This window comes from Stigmatopora nigra, chromosome 20 (genome assembly GCF_051989575.1).
Source record: "Stigmatopora nigra isolate UIUO_SnigA chromosome 20, RoL_Snig_1.1, whole genome shotgun sequence".
Taxonomy (NCBI): Eukaryota; Metazoa; Chordata; class Actinopteri; order Syngnathiformes; family Syngnathidae; genus Stigmatopora; species Stigmatopora nigra.
In genome coordinates, this window is record NC_135527.1 from 5612203 (window position 1) to 5627255 (window position 15053).

General features: G+C 40.6%; 2 protein-coding genes and 1 long non-coding RNA gene across 7 annotated transcripts; 1 reads left to right on the forward strand and 2 right to left on the reverse strand.

The window, feature by feature from the left end:
- The first annotated feature begins 1610 nt into the window (after nt 1-1610).
- On the forward strand, nt 1611-3520 carry LOC144213970 (uncharacterized). The gene is made up of 4 exons (XR_013330185.1): nt 1611-1759; nt 1859-3176; nt 3243-3266; nt 3332-3520. It is a non-coding gene; the product is annotated as an uncharacterized LOC144213970 (long non-coding RNA).
- Nucleotides 2768-8198, reverse strand: LOC144213969 (uncharacterized). 5 transcript variants are annotated; one of them, XR_013330184.1, is made up of 9 exons: nt 7810-8192; nt 6380-6447; nt 5755-5842; nt 4776-4871; nt 4103-4205; nt 3957-4031; nt 3803-3894; nt 3649-3726; nt 2768-3520 (listed from the first exon to the last, which is right to left on the reverse strand). XR_013330184.1 is itself a non-coding variant. In XM_077742696.1 (8 exons), exons 4-6 carry the CDS (start codon nt 4323-4325, stop codon nt 3856-3858), a joined length of 333 nt encoding a protein of 110 aa, XP_077598822.1. In that variant the 5' UTR covers nt 4326-4871; nt 5755-5842; nt 6380-6447; nt 7810-8198; the 3' UTR covers nt 2768-3520; nt 3649-3726; nt 3803-3855. The 5 variants fall into 5 exon arrangements, 2 of the variants coding, with proteins under 2 accessions (XP_077598822.1, XP_077598821.1); XR_013330182.1 differs by having other exon boundaries at nt 3961-4378; nt 7810-8195; XR_013330183.1 differs by having other exon boundaries at nt 3961-4205; nt 7810-8193.
- Nucleotides 8199-9100: 902 nt separating this feature from the next.
- Nucleotides 9101-13908, reverse strand: LOC144213311 (calcium-binding protein 2). The gene is made up of 9 exons (XM_077741705.1): nt 13850-13908; nt 12521-12598; nt 12383-12445; nt 12154-12295; nt 12013-12043; nt 10784-10927; nt 10604-10713; nt 10392-10539; nt 9101-9269 (listed from the first exon to the last, which is right to left on the reverse strand). The coding sequence occupies exons 1-9, from the start codon at nt 13882-13884 to the stop codon at nt 9241-9243; spliced, it is 780 nt and encodes a 259-aa protein (XP_077597831.1). The 5' UTR covers nt 13885-13908; the 3' UTR covers nt 9101-9240.
- Nucleotides 13909-15053: the final 1145 nt, after the last annotated feature.

A 15053-nucleotide genomic window follows, 5' to 3' on the forward strand; every position in this document is an offset into this window, starting at 1 on the left:
GTGGCCCACCGCATCATTTTGTGCGGTCCGAGAAAGTAAACCATGAGGATATTTTAAAAGGCACAATGCACCTCTATTGGTGTCAAAGTGGAGCCCCGGGGGCCAAATGTGGCCCGCCGCATCATTTTGTGCGGTCCGAGAAAGTTAACCATGAGGATATTTTAAAAGGCACAAGTACCACTATTGGTGTCAGAGTGGAGGCCCAGGGGCCACACAAAATGATGCGGTGGGCCACATTTGGTCCCCGGGCCGCCACTTTGACACCAATAGAGGTGCATTGTGCCTTTTAAAATATCCTCATGGTTTACTTTTTCGGGCCGCACAAAATGATGCGGCGGGCCACATTTGGCCCCCGGGCCTCCACTTTGACACCAATAGTGGTACTTGTGCCTTTTAAAATATCCTCATGGTTAACTTTCTCGGACCGCACAAAATGATGCGGCGGGCCACATTTGGCCCCCGGGCCTCCACTTTGACACCAATAGAGGTGCATTGTGCCTTTTAAAATATCCTCATGGTTTACTTTCTCGGACCGCACAAAATGATGCGGCGGGCCACATTTGGCCCCCGGCCGCCACTTTGACACCAATAGAGGTGCATTGTGCCTTTTAAAATATCCTCATGGTTTACTTTTTCGGGCCGCACAAAATGATGCTGCGGGCCACATTTGGCCCCCGGACCTCCACTTTGACACCAATAGTGGTACTTGTGCCTTTTAAAATATCCTCATGGTTTACTTTTTCGGGCCGCACAAAATGATGCGGCGGGCCACATTTGGCCCCCGGGCCTCCACTTTGACACCAATAGTGGTACTTGTGCCTTTTAAAATATCCTCATGGTTAACTTTCTCGGACCGCACAAAATGATGCGGCGGGCCACATTTGGCCCCCGGGCCTCCACTTTGACACCAATAGAGGTGCATTGTGCCTTTTAAAATATCCTCATGGTTTACTTTCTCGGACCGCACAAAATGATGCGGCGGGCCACATTTGGCCCCCGGCCGCCACTTTGACACCAATAGAGGTGCATTGTGCCTTTTAAAATATCCTCATGGTTTACTTTTTCGGGCCGCACAAAATGATGCTGCGGGCCACATTTGGCCCCCGGACCTCCACTTTGACACCAATAGTGGTACTTGTGCCTTTTAAAATATCCTCATGGTTAACTTTCTCGGACCGCACAAAATGATGCGGCGGGCCACATTTGGCACCCGGGCCTCCACTTTGACACCAATCGTGGTACTTGTGCCTTTTAAAATATCCTCATGGTTAACTTTCTCGGACCGCACAAAATGATGCGGCGGGCCACATTTGGCCCCCGGGCCTCCACTTTGACACCAATAGAGGTGCATTGTGCCTTTTAAAATATCCTCATGGTTTACTTTCTCGGACCGCACAAAATGATGCGGCGGGCCACATTTGGCCCCCGGGCCTCTACTTTGACACCAATAGAGGTGCATTGTGCTGTTTAAAAAACATCCTAAGACAGAAAGTCGATTCATGGTCGTTTATGAGAACCAGTGCCGTCATTACATCTCCGGTCCACACGAGGGCAGCGTAGTCGCAACGGTTGTTTGCAAAGCACTCTTATTGAAAGAAGAAGATCCTCCAATGCGGAAGTCGTGGTAACCAGCAGCCGATCAAAACAATGCTACGCATAATTTTAGGTAAATGTAGTCTTTTTAAGCGTACTATGCGGTCAATAGAAACAAGATACGAAGGTGCGACTGTTAAGCGTGTCAGAATCATGGCCAGATGAGGTGAGTGGACTCATCCGCTTCTTATTAGCGTCATTGTTAATGCGTCAACTGTTCGTTCGGTCGTTCTCATGTCATTGTTCTTTATCCATGTATTCATAGCCAGGTGCAGCTTTAATGCTTGTTCCTGTCTTGTTGCAGACTGGACTTGTTCCTGCAGGCAGACGGCTGACTTCCACTTGCCATCCCATGCATGACAACCAACTTTGTTTTGTGTTTATTTCATGACAAAAGCAGACAAGGCACTTGTGTATTTGGTCGAACTTTATTTTCAATGTGCTCCCCAGCGTCAGCCTCATCTTCCTGATATAAATGATGTGCTATATTCATCTTGAGCCCTCTCCAATAAAGTAACAAACCATAACATTTCCTAATACCTTGAGTTTGTGTTGTGACTGTATGCACGTATGAATACATGCTATGTTATTCTCCACAAGACATGTTAGACCTGATGCCCTCCTGTGGTGATTTTTGGGCATTGCACTTTGCAATGTCTTTTCAACCAACTACGTACTTATGTAGGATTCCTGGACTCACATATTGTCCTGAATGTGCCTGAATAGACATGTTCTAACTGTCTGCCCTCTTTTGGCGGTTTTAAGGCATTGCTATTTGCAATGACTTTTCCAACCAGCCAAGTATGCTGTTTCCTAGTATACATTAATGTAGTACATATACTTGGACTCCTCTCACATATTGTCCCATGAGTGTGCCTGACTGGACATGTCTTGTTCGGCTGCCATCTTGTGGCACTTTTAAGCATTACACTCTGCCATTTCTTTTCCAACTGACTCCTCGTTACCAGTGCATCACTGTAGTACATTCATAGACTTCGCTTGCATCGAATTGCGCTAAGTGTTTTGGGTAATATTTGGGACTTTTACGGGAGAAATTTCGGCGGAAATCCAGCCAAGGTGGCGAATGGCATAAGTCATTGCCTGCGATGCAGGCGACTCGGGTTCGATTTCCACTCTCAGCTGCAGTTACGAATTAAATGCTAGAGTGGTAAAGACAAGAGTGAGGATCGTACCCGAGACCAAAGTATTCGCAGTCAGTGTCTTTGACCATTAGACTACCAACGCTTTGCAAATTAAAAAATTGGAAGTCATATTTACCCTTTTTTTGACAGTCTACCGAATGTGAGTGACTAAGAATGGGACATATACACTATGAGATTGTTTCTCGTCACCTGCTCATTAGTCTCATGAGTAGAGCCTAAGAGTTTGGCTTGGGAGACCCGGGTTCGAGTCCCGGCGGTTCGCTTTTCAATTAGGAGGACACATTTAAATTATTTTTTAAACTTTTATTTTTTTGGCGCGATTACGTCACTTCCGAAAAACTATTTAAAGAGAAAGCATTTTCGCAGTCGGTCTTTTTCATTCAATGTATGCTGTGCGTCGCTCCACATTGGAAAGCCAAAGTAAGTATTCCCAAGTCTTTTCACTTTTTTAATTGAGACTAACTTACATTTCTCTTGTTTCAACAGGTCAAAAATGTGCAAAAGAAGCAAGTAAGTACTTTAAATATTCCAAATCAACCTTGAAAATACTTAATAGTCCATTTCTTCCTTCACAGGCTGCAGTTGGTAAGTACTTTGAATATTCCAAATCAAGCTCAAAAATGCTTAATGGTCTCCTTTCTTCCTTCACAGGCTGCAGTCGGTATGTATTCTGCCAAATGATCCACTTTGCACGAAAAATGGCTGTTAACCATACTGTTTGACTCTTTCTCTTCTTTTGCAGACCACTTCCATGTTGTCCGACCCTGCAGGTAAGCACAGGTGAAACGAGCAAACAAGTGATTCACGTGCAAATCTAACTGTCTATTATTCTGTTGCAGAAGCTGAATGTAGAGTAACAAAGTATCAGGTAAGAACGCCTAAGAGGACTTACCATGTCCAATTTTGACTTCTGTCTTTGATTCTTGCAGTCGGATTTCATCCACGACGACGTCCACTAGGTTAGTGCACACTGCGACACAAAATGGTGAACGTGAACACTGTCCAACATTGACGTCTTTGTACGCCACGCTTCTGAACTGTTTTACCTTCCACTCTTTTCCTAACTAGTTTCCCCGTGTCCACCGGAGGGCGCTGCAGCTCAAGGTGACTGAAGCAGATTTTTTAGAGCTTGATTGTACTGCAAAGGTGAGTAAATATTACCAATTTTAGATGGTAAACACGACGGAATTAAATGGTCACCCACTTTTTTGTTTGCAGACTCATTCCAGTGAAGACGCCAACCTGCCTTGACCCCGCCCCAACTGCTGTCTGCACCTGTGAGACAACGAGCCGATTATCTTCAATGCTGTGTTCCGGAAATAAAATAAAAGGACAAAATGTTTTGCCTCCGTGTGAACTCCTTCGTGACAATTGTCTAGATTGCAATGTATTTCTTCCACAGTTCAAGTCGTCCAGTTCTTCCACATTTGGAGTCCAGATGCTGCCCTCCTGCTCAAGAACACATGGCATCGCAACAAATATAATTCTTCCACAGCTGATAATCATCCAATTCTTCCACATTTGAAGTCCAGATGCTGCCCTCCAGCTCAAGAACATGTGACATCCCATCAAATGAAGTTCTTCCACAGCTGAAGACCACTTCTTCCACAATTGCTGCCTTTCTGCTCAAGTCAAGTACAAGTGACATTGCATCATTCTTAAGGTAAGTATTGTCACCGTATGCACATTTCTTTGAATGCACTTAACTTACTTATTTGCACTTTTAACTTACTCTACTGCACATCTTACTCTACTGCACATCTTACTCTACTTCACATCTTACTCTACTGCACATCTTACCCTACTGCCCTTTTTGACTTGACTGCACTTCTTGCCTTACTGCACTTTTTAACTTGTCTACACTTTTTGACTTGCTTGTCTGCACAATTTTACTTACTCTACTGCACTCGACCAGCACTTATCTTACTTATCTGTACTCGACTTGCACTTAACTTACTTGGTTTGCACTTAACTTGCACTCAACTTCCTTGGTTTGCACTTGACTTGCACTTAACTTACTTATTTTTGTCTTCAGGTCTCCACACTCTGTTGCGGTCCGACTCCTACTACTGGTTGAAGGAAGAACTTGTAGTCATCAAACTTTTAACTTTTACTCTGAAAGAAAAACAAATAAAATTGAACAAAAAACAAACTACTTTCGCCTAACTTTTTCATTATTAATATTTTATTTATATTAATTTTAATTTTTTTAATTTTTTTTTGGAAGGTGTGGCTATGCAAATGACTAGTCAGGGGCCAAGGTGATTGGTGGGACAATTATATTCCATTCACATATTGGTCTAGAATAAGGAAGTATATATTGTACGGTACCAATTGATTGGTTCTCTGGGAGGGGAGTGTTCATTCACTGATTGGTGTAGAATCAGGAAGTGGAAGGTGAATGCTGCCACCTGATTGGTTCTCTGGGAAGGGGCGTCAATTCACTGATTGGTCTAGAATCAGGAAGTGGGGAGGTGAATACTGCCATCTGATTGGTTCTCTCAGAATGGGTGGGCTTTAGTCCGGGGAGCCCGGCTTTGTAGCGAGAGGCGGGGTTTCGGTCCAAAAAATGCCGATTTTTGGGAAAAGGGGGCGTGTCCGTCCAAATGCCGGGCTGTGATTGGCTGTCCCGGTGGGCGAGGCCAGGGCGGGGCTAAATCCAAATTTGCATAGATTTGCATAGAAGGGAGGTGGCTAAATCTAATTTTTAAGGCCTCTGATTGGTTGGCCGAGTCGTGACACGTCTGGTTGCCAGGAAGATTTTCTGCTTTTCTGAGGCCGCTTTTCCCGAGAGCTCTTTTCGGTGGCCGTTTTATGCCCCAAAAAGGCACTTTTTGAAGGAAAAAACCCTATTTTTGACTTAGTAAGGGTGCATTAAGCAACAAAAGACAAAGACTGATTCCATTTCAACAATGTATTGTCAGCAAAAAATGGCTTTTTTGACATTCTGACGGCATCAGATGCCACTGCACAAGCTGAAACGTGACACGTCACATACCCAGCCAGGTCACGCCAGTGTCCCAAAGCCATCGGCTGCAGCACAGGCCCGTCCGGCGGCACCGTATACGTTCAAAACGTCCCCAATCCTGTCAAGAAGACGACAACGAGAGCAGTCAGTGACCATTCCGGCATTCATACCACAATAGAGACACATAATTAGTCTACTGATAATGACAAGTAACCTTACATAAGAGGATGCGAGTGCAAAAATAGTATTAACATCATGAACAAATCATTGGCCTACCAATATTTACATGTAACTATACATAAGATGATACTAGAGCAAAAATAGCATTAGGATCTAAAACTGTAATGCACTTAACAAGAGTAGTTAGGGAAATTTTTAGCATTTTCATGACATTTCAGTCACAAAATTAGCCTAGCGATATTTATATGTAACCTAACATACAATGATGCCTGGAAATAGCAAGATCATCTTGAACTGTAAGATCTAGAATTACATTTATATGCTAAACATACATTATTATTTTTAGCTATACAAAATAAGTTCTTGTTTTACACAAGTGGTCAAATAAATGTCATTCTAATTCAAACTATTCAATTACTAGCATGCTAAAAAACAAATTTCAATACAAATATACATTCAATGGAGCATTTCCTACCTTTATTAGCACTTGTGTCGCGCAGGTTGCTGGACGTGGAAGCAACTCCATCTTCCGGGCCTCCACTCCTGCAAACAAAATGACATTTTTCGTTAGCACTCATGCAATTTGACTCAGATCACATGTTTTAAACACAAAACATTTAGAAAAAAATTTTTTTTTGCCAATGAGAGACCTCTGAGGCCCCTATAAACTTGGCCATTTGCAAACTTTTCCTGAAATGGGAGTCTACTGACCACAAATAGATGATGTGCACATTGTTAAAAGATGCATATCATATTTTGAGCAACTTTGGACACATATCATGTACTATTGGGGTTTTTTGGGGGGCCAAGGCTCTAAGGAAATAACCCCTTCACTTAGTCACAATCAATGGAGCGCCTATGTAATCTGTCTACTCAAGCCAACTGACTATCAACACAACAGTAAAATCTCACAAAATATTAACAGTAATTGGAAAAAGTATACAAAAGGGTCAATATGGACAATATGGAGCCTAATCGATCAACAGGGCACATCATTTCACATCCCAATCACTTATCTAAGCTTCGAAGGGCAAGAAAAGAGGAGAATGTTACCCAGTGGGTGGAGCTAAGGAAGCTCCTCATCATATTGTCAGATTAAAATGTTCAATTTTCAGGCTTGAAATGCATGGCAAGTGACTACCAAGAGTATTGGGAAGACATTTGGACTCTGATCCGAGCAGTTTGGCTTCATTTCATGCACTTTTATGTTGGTCACGCCCCTTCGGCATGAAATGAGGCAAAACGTCGACTCAAACCCTGGCAATCCCCTTGCCTTCCAAGCCTTCCAAGAGTCGGTGGGCGGACTTTGAGCCAGACGCACCCACCCGCGCACACAAACGCACCCCTCCAAGTGTCAAAACACGCCCTCGGCCCCACGGCGCATGCTCATGAAATCTGCACATACCCCACCCAAAAAACTACACTCCTCCAAGTGTCAAAACACGCCCTCGCCTCCACTGCGCATGCCCATAAAAATCTGAACACATCCCACCCACAAAACAACACTCCCATCCAAATGTCAAAACACGCCCTCGGCCCCAATGCGCATGCCCATGAAATTTGCATACATCCCACCCACAAAACAATTATTGCTCAAAATAGTTAACCTGACAATTTTATCAAATGTCAACATTGTTCAATGTACTATTTTCAGTCAGGATTGTCCTCATGCTAGATCTTTTAAAAAGCATTAACAACTACAAATTCTTTCTTCAAAAAGAAAGCTCAATATTTCAGCCATGTGGTCATTGATTAGGGACATGGTTCATTCATTGTGGAGGTTGGCAAAATGTTTGATCTGATCTGGGTTATGACGAGCAAGCTCAACAGAAAACAAGTGCACGTTTTACTAATAGAATACTTCATCGAGAGGCGCTTGTAGTAGAAAATTGCAGCATTTCTTACCTTATTCGTGACTTTCCTTGTCCAGCCCGCACCAGGTGCACCAAATCAGCCCAAAAAACTCGAAAAAACTCCTTTCTTGCGGACTACTGTTCGTGTAATCTATCAAACGTCACTCGGTTGTATTTACTGTAAATCCCCCCCATTTAGATCATGCGATAAAACGCCGAAAAAAACGTTTACAAACAAAAGGAAAGCGCAACGAATTCGACTCCCACTTCCTGGGTTTCTCTCTGACGTCATTTGGGGGAAGTCCAGGATAATACGCATGCGTAAATTCCCTCTTGCGTAATGACGGCCCTGTTTTACATAAACAACTTCCGCATTCGAGACTTCTTCTTTCAATAAAAAGCTTTTTGCAAATAATCGTTGGGATCATTGCGCCGTTGTGTGGACTGAATGTGTAATGACGGCCCGTTTCACATAAATCACTTCCGCATTGGAGACATCTTCTTTCAATAAAAAGTGTTTTGCAAACAACGGTTGGGGTCACGGTACCCTCGTGTGGACTGGATGTGTAATGACGGCCCGTTTCACGTTAACGACTTACGCATTCGAGACTTCTATATATGTATATATATATGTATATATACATATATATACGTATACATTATATATATACATACATATATATACATATACATACATATACATATATATATACATATACATTATATATAAAACACAATGAGACACAAATACTGCAATCGTTATTAGATGTAAAATACTACAAATAATTACATTGCAAGAATAAAGCAGGGCCATTATGGAGAAACAACCTAACAATATAATATATGTAAAAAAACGATGTGAAAACTGTGATATTGTACTTATGGTCCTGAAAATAATACCGTGACATGCACACTTTGAGATTTATGTGGTTTTGAAGACTGCACAAAATGATGCAGCGGGCCAGATTTGGCCCCCGGGCCTCCACTTTGACACCAATAGTGGTGCATCGTGCCTTTTAAAATATCCTCATGGTTTACTTTCTCGGACCGGGACAATTTCAGCTAGTTTTGTCTGGAAAGGGTTCATCCGTTTACACTGGTTTTTCACGGGACTGAAACTGGATTGTAAACTGGAGCAAAAGCAATGTTATGGTTTCACTGACTGCTGTGTAAGTTGGCGTTTTAGCGGCGAGGAGTTTGAAGTTCATGCAACACATTCCACTTGTTTGCACTGTTCACTAATTTATTCCGGAATCTGTTCCATTTAATAATAATGTGGAATAAAGTATCTAACAGAATAGAGTCGAGTGTTTGTTTCTCTATCAACACAACAGTCGGAAAAGGCAGTTTTCCAGATTTCTTTATTAAAATAACAAAATATTCTTATTACGGTTTATGTTAGCGCTCATTCAAATTTTGTATTGTGAATTTGGAGGCTTGGATGGATTATTGTTGTTAGTTGTTTCTGTAGTCGTGTTCCACTTTAGCGGATGGACAGCATCATGACAAATTCTAGGGAAGAGTAGAAACAAATTGAGTGAACAAGGGAAGTATAGCATCGTATTTTCCGCAGTATAAGGCACCTATCTTATTTTTGTTGTGGTAGGAGTAGTAGGGAGTTGTGTTATACATTCACCAGATGGAGCTTTAGTAGTTAGTGTTACAGAACCACTAAATGGAGGTGCTGTAGTACTAGTAGTAGTAGTAGTGGGTTGTGCTGTAGATCCACTAATTGGAATGGTAATAGTAGTCGGGGGTTGTGTTAGACATCAACTAAATGGAGCTGTTGTAGTAGTACAGCAGTTGTGTTATACATCAACTAGATGGAGCGGTAGTAGTAGTAGTGAGGGTTTTTTTTATACAAGAACTTGCTGGAGCTGTAGTAGTAGTAGTATGGGGTTGTTACACATCAACTAAATGGGGCTGTAGTAGGAGGAGGTTGTGTTGTACATCCACTCAACAGAGCTGTAGTAGTAGTAGGGGGTTGTTTTATACATCAACTAGATGGAGCTGTAGTAGCAGTAGTGGTGAAGGGGGGGTCTTGTACTGGAGATGTAGTAGTAGTACAGGGTTTTGTTATATATCAACTAGATGGAGCTGCAGTAGGAGTAGTGATAGTAGTAGTGGTAAGGGGGTCTTGTAGATGAACTTGCTAGGGATGTGGTAGTAGTAGTAGTAGTAGTACAGCGTTGTGTTATACATTAACTAAATGGAGTTGTAGTAGTAGTACAGCGTTGTGTTATACATTAACTAAATGGAGCTGTAGTAGTAGTAGTAGTAGTAGGAGGTTGTGTTATACATCCACTCGGCAGTACTGTAGTAGTAGTAGGGGGTTGTGTTATACATCGACTAGATGGAGCTGCAGTAGGAGTAGTGATAGTAGTAGTGGTAAGGGGGGTCTTGTAGATGAACTTGCTATGGATGTAGTAGTAGTAGTAGTACAGCGTTGTGTTATACATTAACTAAATGGAGCTGTAGTAGTAGTAGTAGGAGGAGGTTGTGTTATACATCCACTCGGCAGAACTGTAGTAGTAGTAGGGGGTTGTGTTATACATCGACTAGATATGGCTGCAGTAGTACATAAAGTGTGCGCCTTAGAGTGTGGAAAATACGGTAATTGTCCCCCAATTTTACCTTCGAAGTCAATGTTGCCATCTGCGTTGATGTCCAACTCCTTGAGGATTTCCTCCAGTTCTCCTTTCTTTAGCTTCTCACCCAAAAGACCCTTGGCAGCTTCCTTCATCTCCTCCTGGTTGATCTTCCCATCTCCATCCAAGTCAAACTTTGCAGACAAAATCAGTCATTTTTTTACAGAAAATCACAATTCTCTCAAATCAAACGCACACCTGCAGGAACGCTGATTGGAGTTCCTTCAATCCAAGCATGTCAGCAGTTTCCCCCATCATTCTGGGTCCCATAAGTTCCGTAAAGTCCTCAAAATCCATAAGACCACCCACTATGGAGGGGAGAATTGGGATCTTACATCTCATCACATGAAAAAAACGACAAAAATGAAAAAAACTCACTTCGCATTTTGATTTGCTGAACGATTTCCAGGAGCTCCATTTCGGTGGGCATGTAGCCCATCGTTCTCATGCATTCGGCGACATCTTTGTAGTTCAGGTAGCCATCTTGGTCGTAGTCAAACTCCTTAAAGGCTTCTTGGAGCTCTGGAAAGAGTCGATTAATACTACAAAATCATCCAAAATTAAATGCAGAAACATTGATTATCACTTTATAATCTCATTACACTTTATGTATTTTCAAGACTATAAGGCGCACTGCATTATAAGGCGCACCCTCAATGAATGACATTTTCCATATATAAGGCGCACTGTATTATAAGGCGCACTGTATTATAAGGCGCACTGTATTATAAGGCTGCACTGTATTATAAGGCTGCACTGTATTATAAGGCGCACTGTTTTATAAGGCTGCACTGTATTATAAGGTGCACTGTATTATAAGGTGCACTGTATTATAAGGCGCACCGTATTATAAGGCGCACTGTCTATTTTGGAGAAAATTTAAGAGTTTTAAGTGCGCCTTATAGTCGCGAAAATATGGTAATTGCTATTGACTTCCAGGTATGAAGCACTCACTACACCGTCCACTCTAGAGCCAGCCATTGTTGATTTTTTTTATATAAATGGATTAAAAGAACTGGATTAACGGGCCTAAATATTCAGTTTTTTCTAGATCTAAAACAATGTTTATTTTAGCTTTTTTAAAATATATTTCTATACTTTACAAAATGATTTTTCAACTAAAAATAATGGAGAAAATGGATTAAAAATTCACAATTATTGAGTTAAAAGGGGGAAAATCAGGAAATTTAATATACATTTACACCATTTATTTTAATTTGATTCTAAAACAGAAAGTCGGCTCTCATGATTGACTTTCTCGGGCCGCACAAAATGATGTGGTGGGCCAGATTTGGCCCCCAGGCTGCCACTTTGACACCAGTAATTTAGACTATCCTTTCAATTCATACAATCAATTAATTTCAGGCAGGAAAATATTCATATCAGCATAAAAAAATACTATAATAAATTTGTAGCATTAAAAAATATTTCCTGATTTGCCTCCATTTTGTTTTTTTAAGAGTATAATGTAACAACTTGGGAACAGATTTCAGAACGTTTTTTCCTAATTTAATTTTAACACAAAAATGTAAAAAATAGTTATTAATCACGAATCAATTAGCACAAATATAACAAAAACATTTTTAATAATTAAAAAAATAACTTACCATCTAATTCACCTTGAGCTAATTCTCTCTCCTGTTAAAAGATGAACACATTTTTAAGTGATTTTTTTTACATATTTGACCTATATTCTCCAACAAAAAACCCCAACCCAAACCCCAACCCAAACCCCAACCAAAACTCACCGCACCAAAAACGCTATTCAGCACCGAATTGTACACTTTGTTCATACTCTCATTATTTTTCTTTGACTTTTTGGATGATTTTTTCGGCGTTTCGGACACCGACCCCGACGGCGTCGACTCAGCCGAAGATGCTCCACTTTTTCTGGACCAAAACACATCCAACTAATCCTTCAAGTGTCATACTACATGAACAAATGCAAAATAAACCAAAAAATAAATCAAAAAGTACCCATTTGTTGATGTGGATTCTACAGAAGTGGTAGACGCTGTTCTCTCTCCTGCCTTGGACATTCTAAATTAAAAACAACAAAAACTGGAAATTTAGGGAAGGTAAACTCCCGACTAAATGTCCTATGTCCTTCTTTACCTTTCAGGTGTCCAAACAGGGTAGAGCTGTCCTCTTTTCCGTCGCTCTCTGATCTCCTGTGAGTTTAAACGTCTTGACCTGCTTCCATCAGAGAAGCTTAGCGGCTAATTAGCAAGGCTGAACGTGCCAAATAAAGCAAAACATAGCCAGCTTGCCAACCCTTCAACCAAAAAAAAAGCATCTAACTACTGTATTTTCTCGCATATAAGCCGTATTTGTAACTAAAAAAATGATGATTGAATCAAGGGTACGGCTTATATGCGCATAAATTAGAAAAAGGTGGATATTTCTAGACATGGCGTCTTGTAAATGAGTAAACAAGTATTTTTGATAGGAGTTACTGTATTTTCTCGCATATAAGCCTTATTTGTAACTAAAAAATGATGATTGAATCAAGGGTACGGCTTATATGCGCATAAATTAGAAAAATGTACAGAAACGGCAGGTTGTTAACGAGTAAACAAGTATTTTTGATTGGAATAACTGTATTTTCTCGCATATAAGCCTTATTTGTAGCTAAAAAAATATGATTGAATCAAGGGTACGGCTTATATGCGCATAAATGAGAAAAAAAGTGGAGATGTCCAGACATGGCAGGTTGTTGACGATTAAAAACAAGTATTTTCTATTGGAGTTACCATATTTTTTCGCATATAAGCCTCATTTGTAACTAAAAAAAATGATGATTGAATCAAGGGTACGGTTAATATGGGCATAAATTAGAAAAAAATGGAGATTTCCAGACATGGCGTCTTGTAAATGAGTAAACAAGTATTTTTGATTGGAGTTACTGTATTTTCTCGCATATAAGCCGTATTTGTAACTAAAAAAAATGGTGATTGAATCAAGGGTATGGCTTATATGCGCACAAATCAGAAAAAAAACGGCAATGTCCAGAAACGGCGGCTTGTAAACTAGTGATAGAGTATTTTCAATTGGAGTTCTGTGACAGTTACTGTATTTTCTCGCATATAAGCCGTATTTGTAACTCACCAAAAAATGATAGAATCAAGGGTACGGCTTATATGCGCACAAATTAGAAAAAAAGCGGCTATGTCCAGAAATGGCGGCTTGTAAACTAGTTAGCAAGTATTTTTAATTGGAGTTCTGTGACAGTTACCAAATTTTCTCGCATATAAGCCATAATTGTAATAAAAAATATGATCTCTGAATCAAGGGGACGGCTTATATGCGCACAAATTAAACTTGACATGCACAAAACTGCAAGGTGACAAAGTCAAAACGCCACAACGCAAGACAATGCGGCCGATTATTTCAAAATAGATAAAATATAAAACCGTATCTTGCATAAAATGTGAAAAAACTCACTTGTGCCTGCCATTGCTCGCTGGGGGTGCCGTCATCTTACCCTTTGGTAGTTACTAGTCCTTGAAAAATAATAAAAATCATAGATTGTCCATCTGCAAATGTCTTGGAATGGAAAAATCCTCCATTTTGTTATTTTTTAAATGAGTTATTCTATAAAAAAAGACTTGAGTAAAGTGACAATGCCAAAAACTGACCACACAAGGGCGCCAACAGTTCAAGATTTGGACAGTGGACTTAATACTAGCAATTAATTCGTTGGCAGCCCGACACTTCAAAAGGATTGGTCGCCTCCTGGAGTTAAAATGACACAAGCCGCAATTATTTCTTTGCCGTTTACAGATGGGCCGGTTATATTTATGGATTTATAATTAGTGACATATGAGTGATTTATAATTGTGGCTCAACGTCAAGTCTCATATGATTTTACCCAGCGGATTAAAAATCCCCCAAAGTGACATTTGCCCATTTTTTTTGTTTAAACGTCAGTTCTTCCCGAATAAGCAATATTAAAACAATGTGTTAAAAAATATGAAGGATTATTACGAAATGAACCATGACTAATTTGGCGAAGCTTCGAGTTGTAGACAATACTGCGTCACCCTTTTGTATTCATCCATAACATTCTCTGGAGGACGAAGCCCGGTGGTTGCCATGGTAACTGCGCCCAAATAGTGAGGGAGGGATGACCAAATCCTCTACACATTTAAAAACGGGGATTTTTTAAAACAAAATATAGACAAAATGGCATTGTTTCGTACCAGGTTTTTCCTTTGTAGCCTCTTGGAAATCTTCTTAGTTGTCCATCTTGGTCCTCCTTTTTAATCAATACACCTGGGGCTCGTTTGCAAAGGTGTTGTCAGTCAGGACCTGATTTGTGTGTAGGGGTGTCCAAAAGGAGTGCTAAAATAGTGGTAGGTTATGAAGATATAGTCATGGTGGTTGGTGGTAGTAGTAGTGGTAGTAGTAGTAGTAGTAGTAGTAGTAGTAGTAGTAGTAGTAGTAGTAGGGATTGTGTTACAGATCCACTAAATTGAGTTGTAGTAGTAGTAGTAGTAGTCGGTTGTGTTATAGATCCACTAGATGGAGCTGTAGTAGTAGTCGGTTGTGTTACAGATCCACTAAATTGAGTTGTAGTAGTAGTAGTAGTAGTAGTAGTCGGTTGTGTTATAGATCCACTTAATGGAGCTGTAGTAGTAGTCAGTTG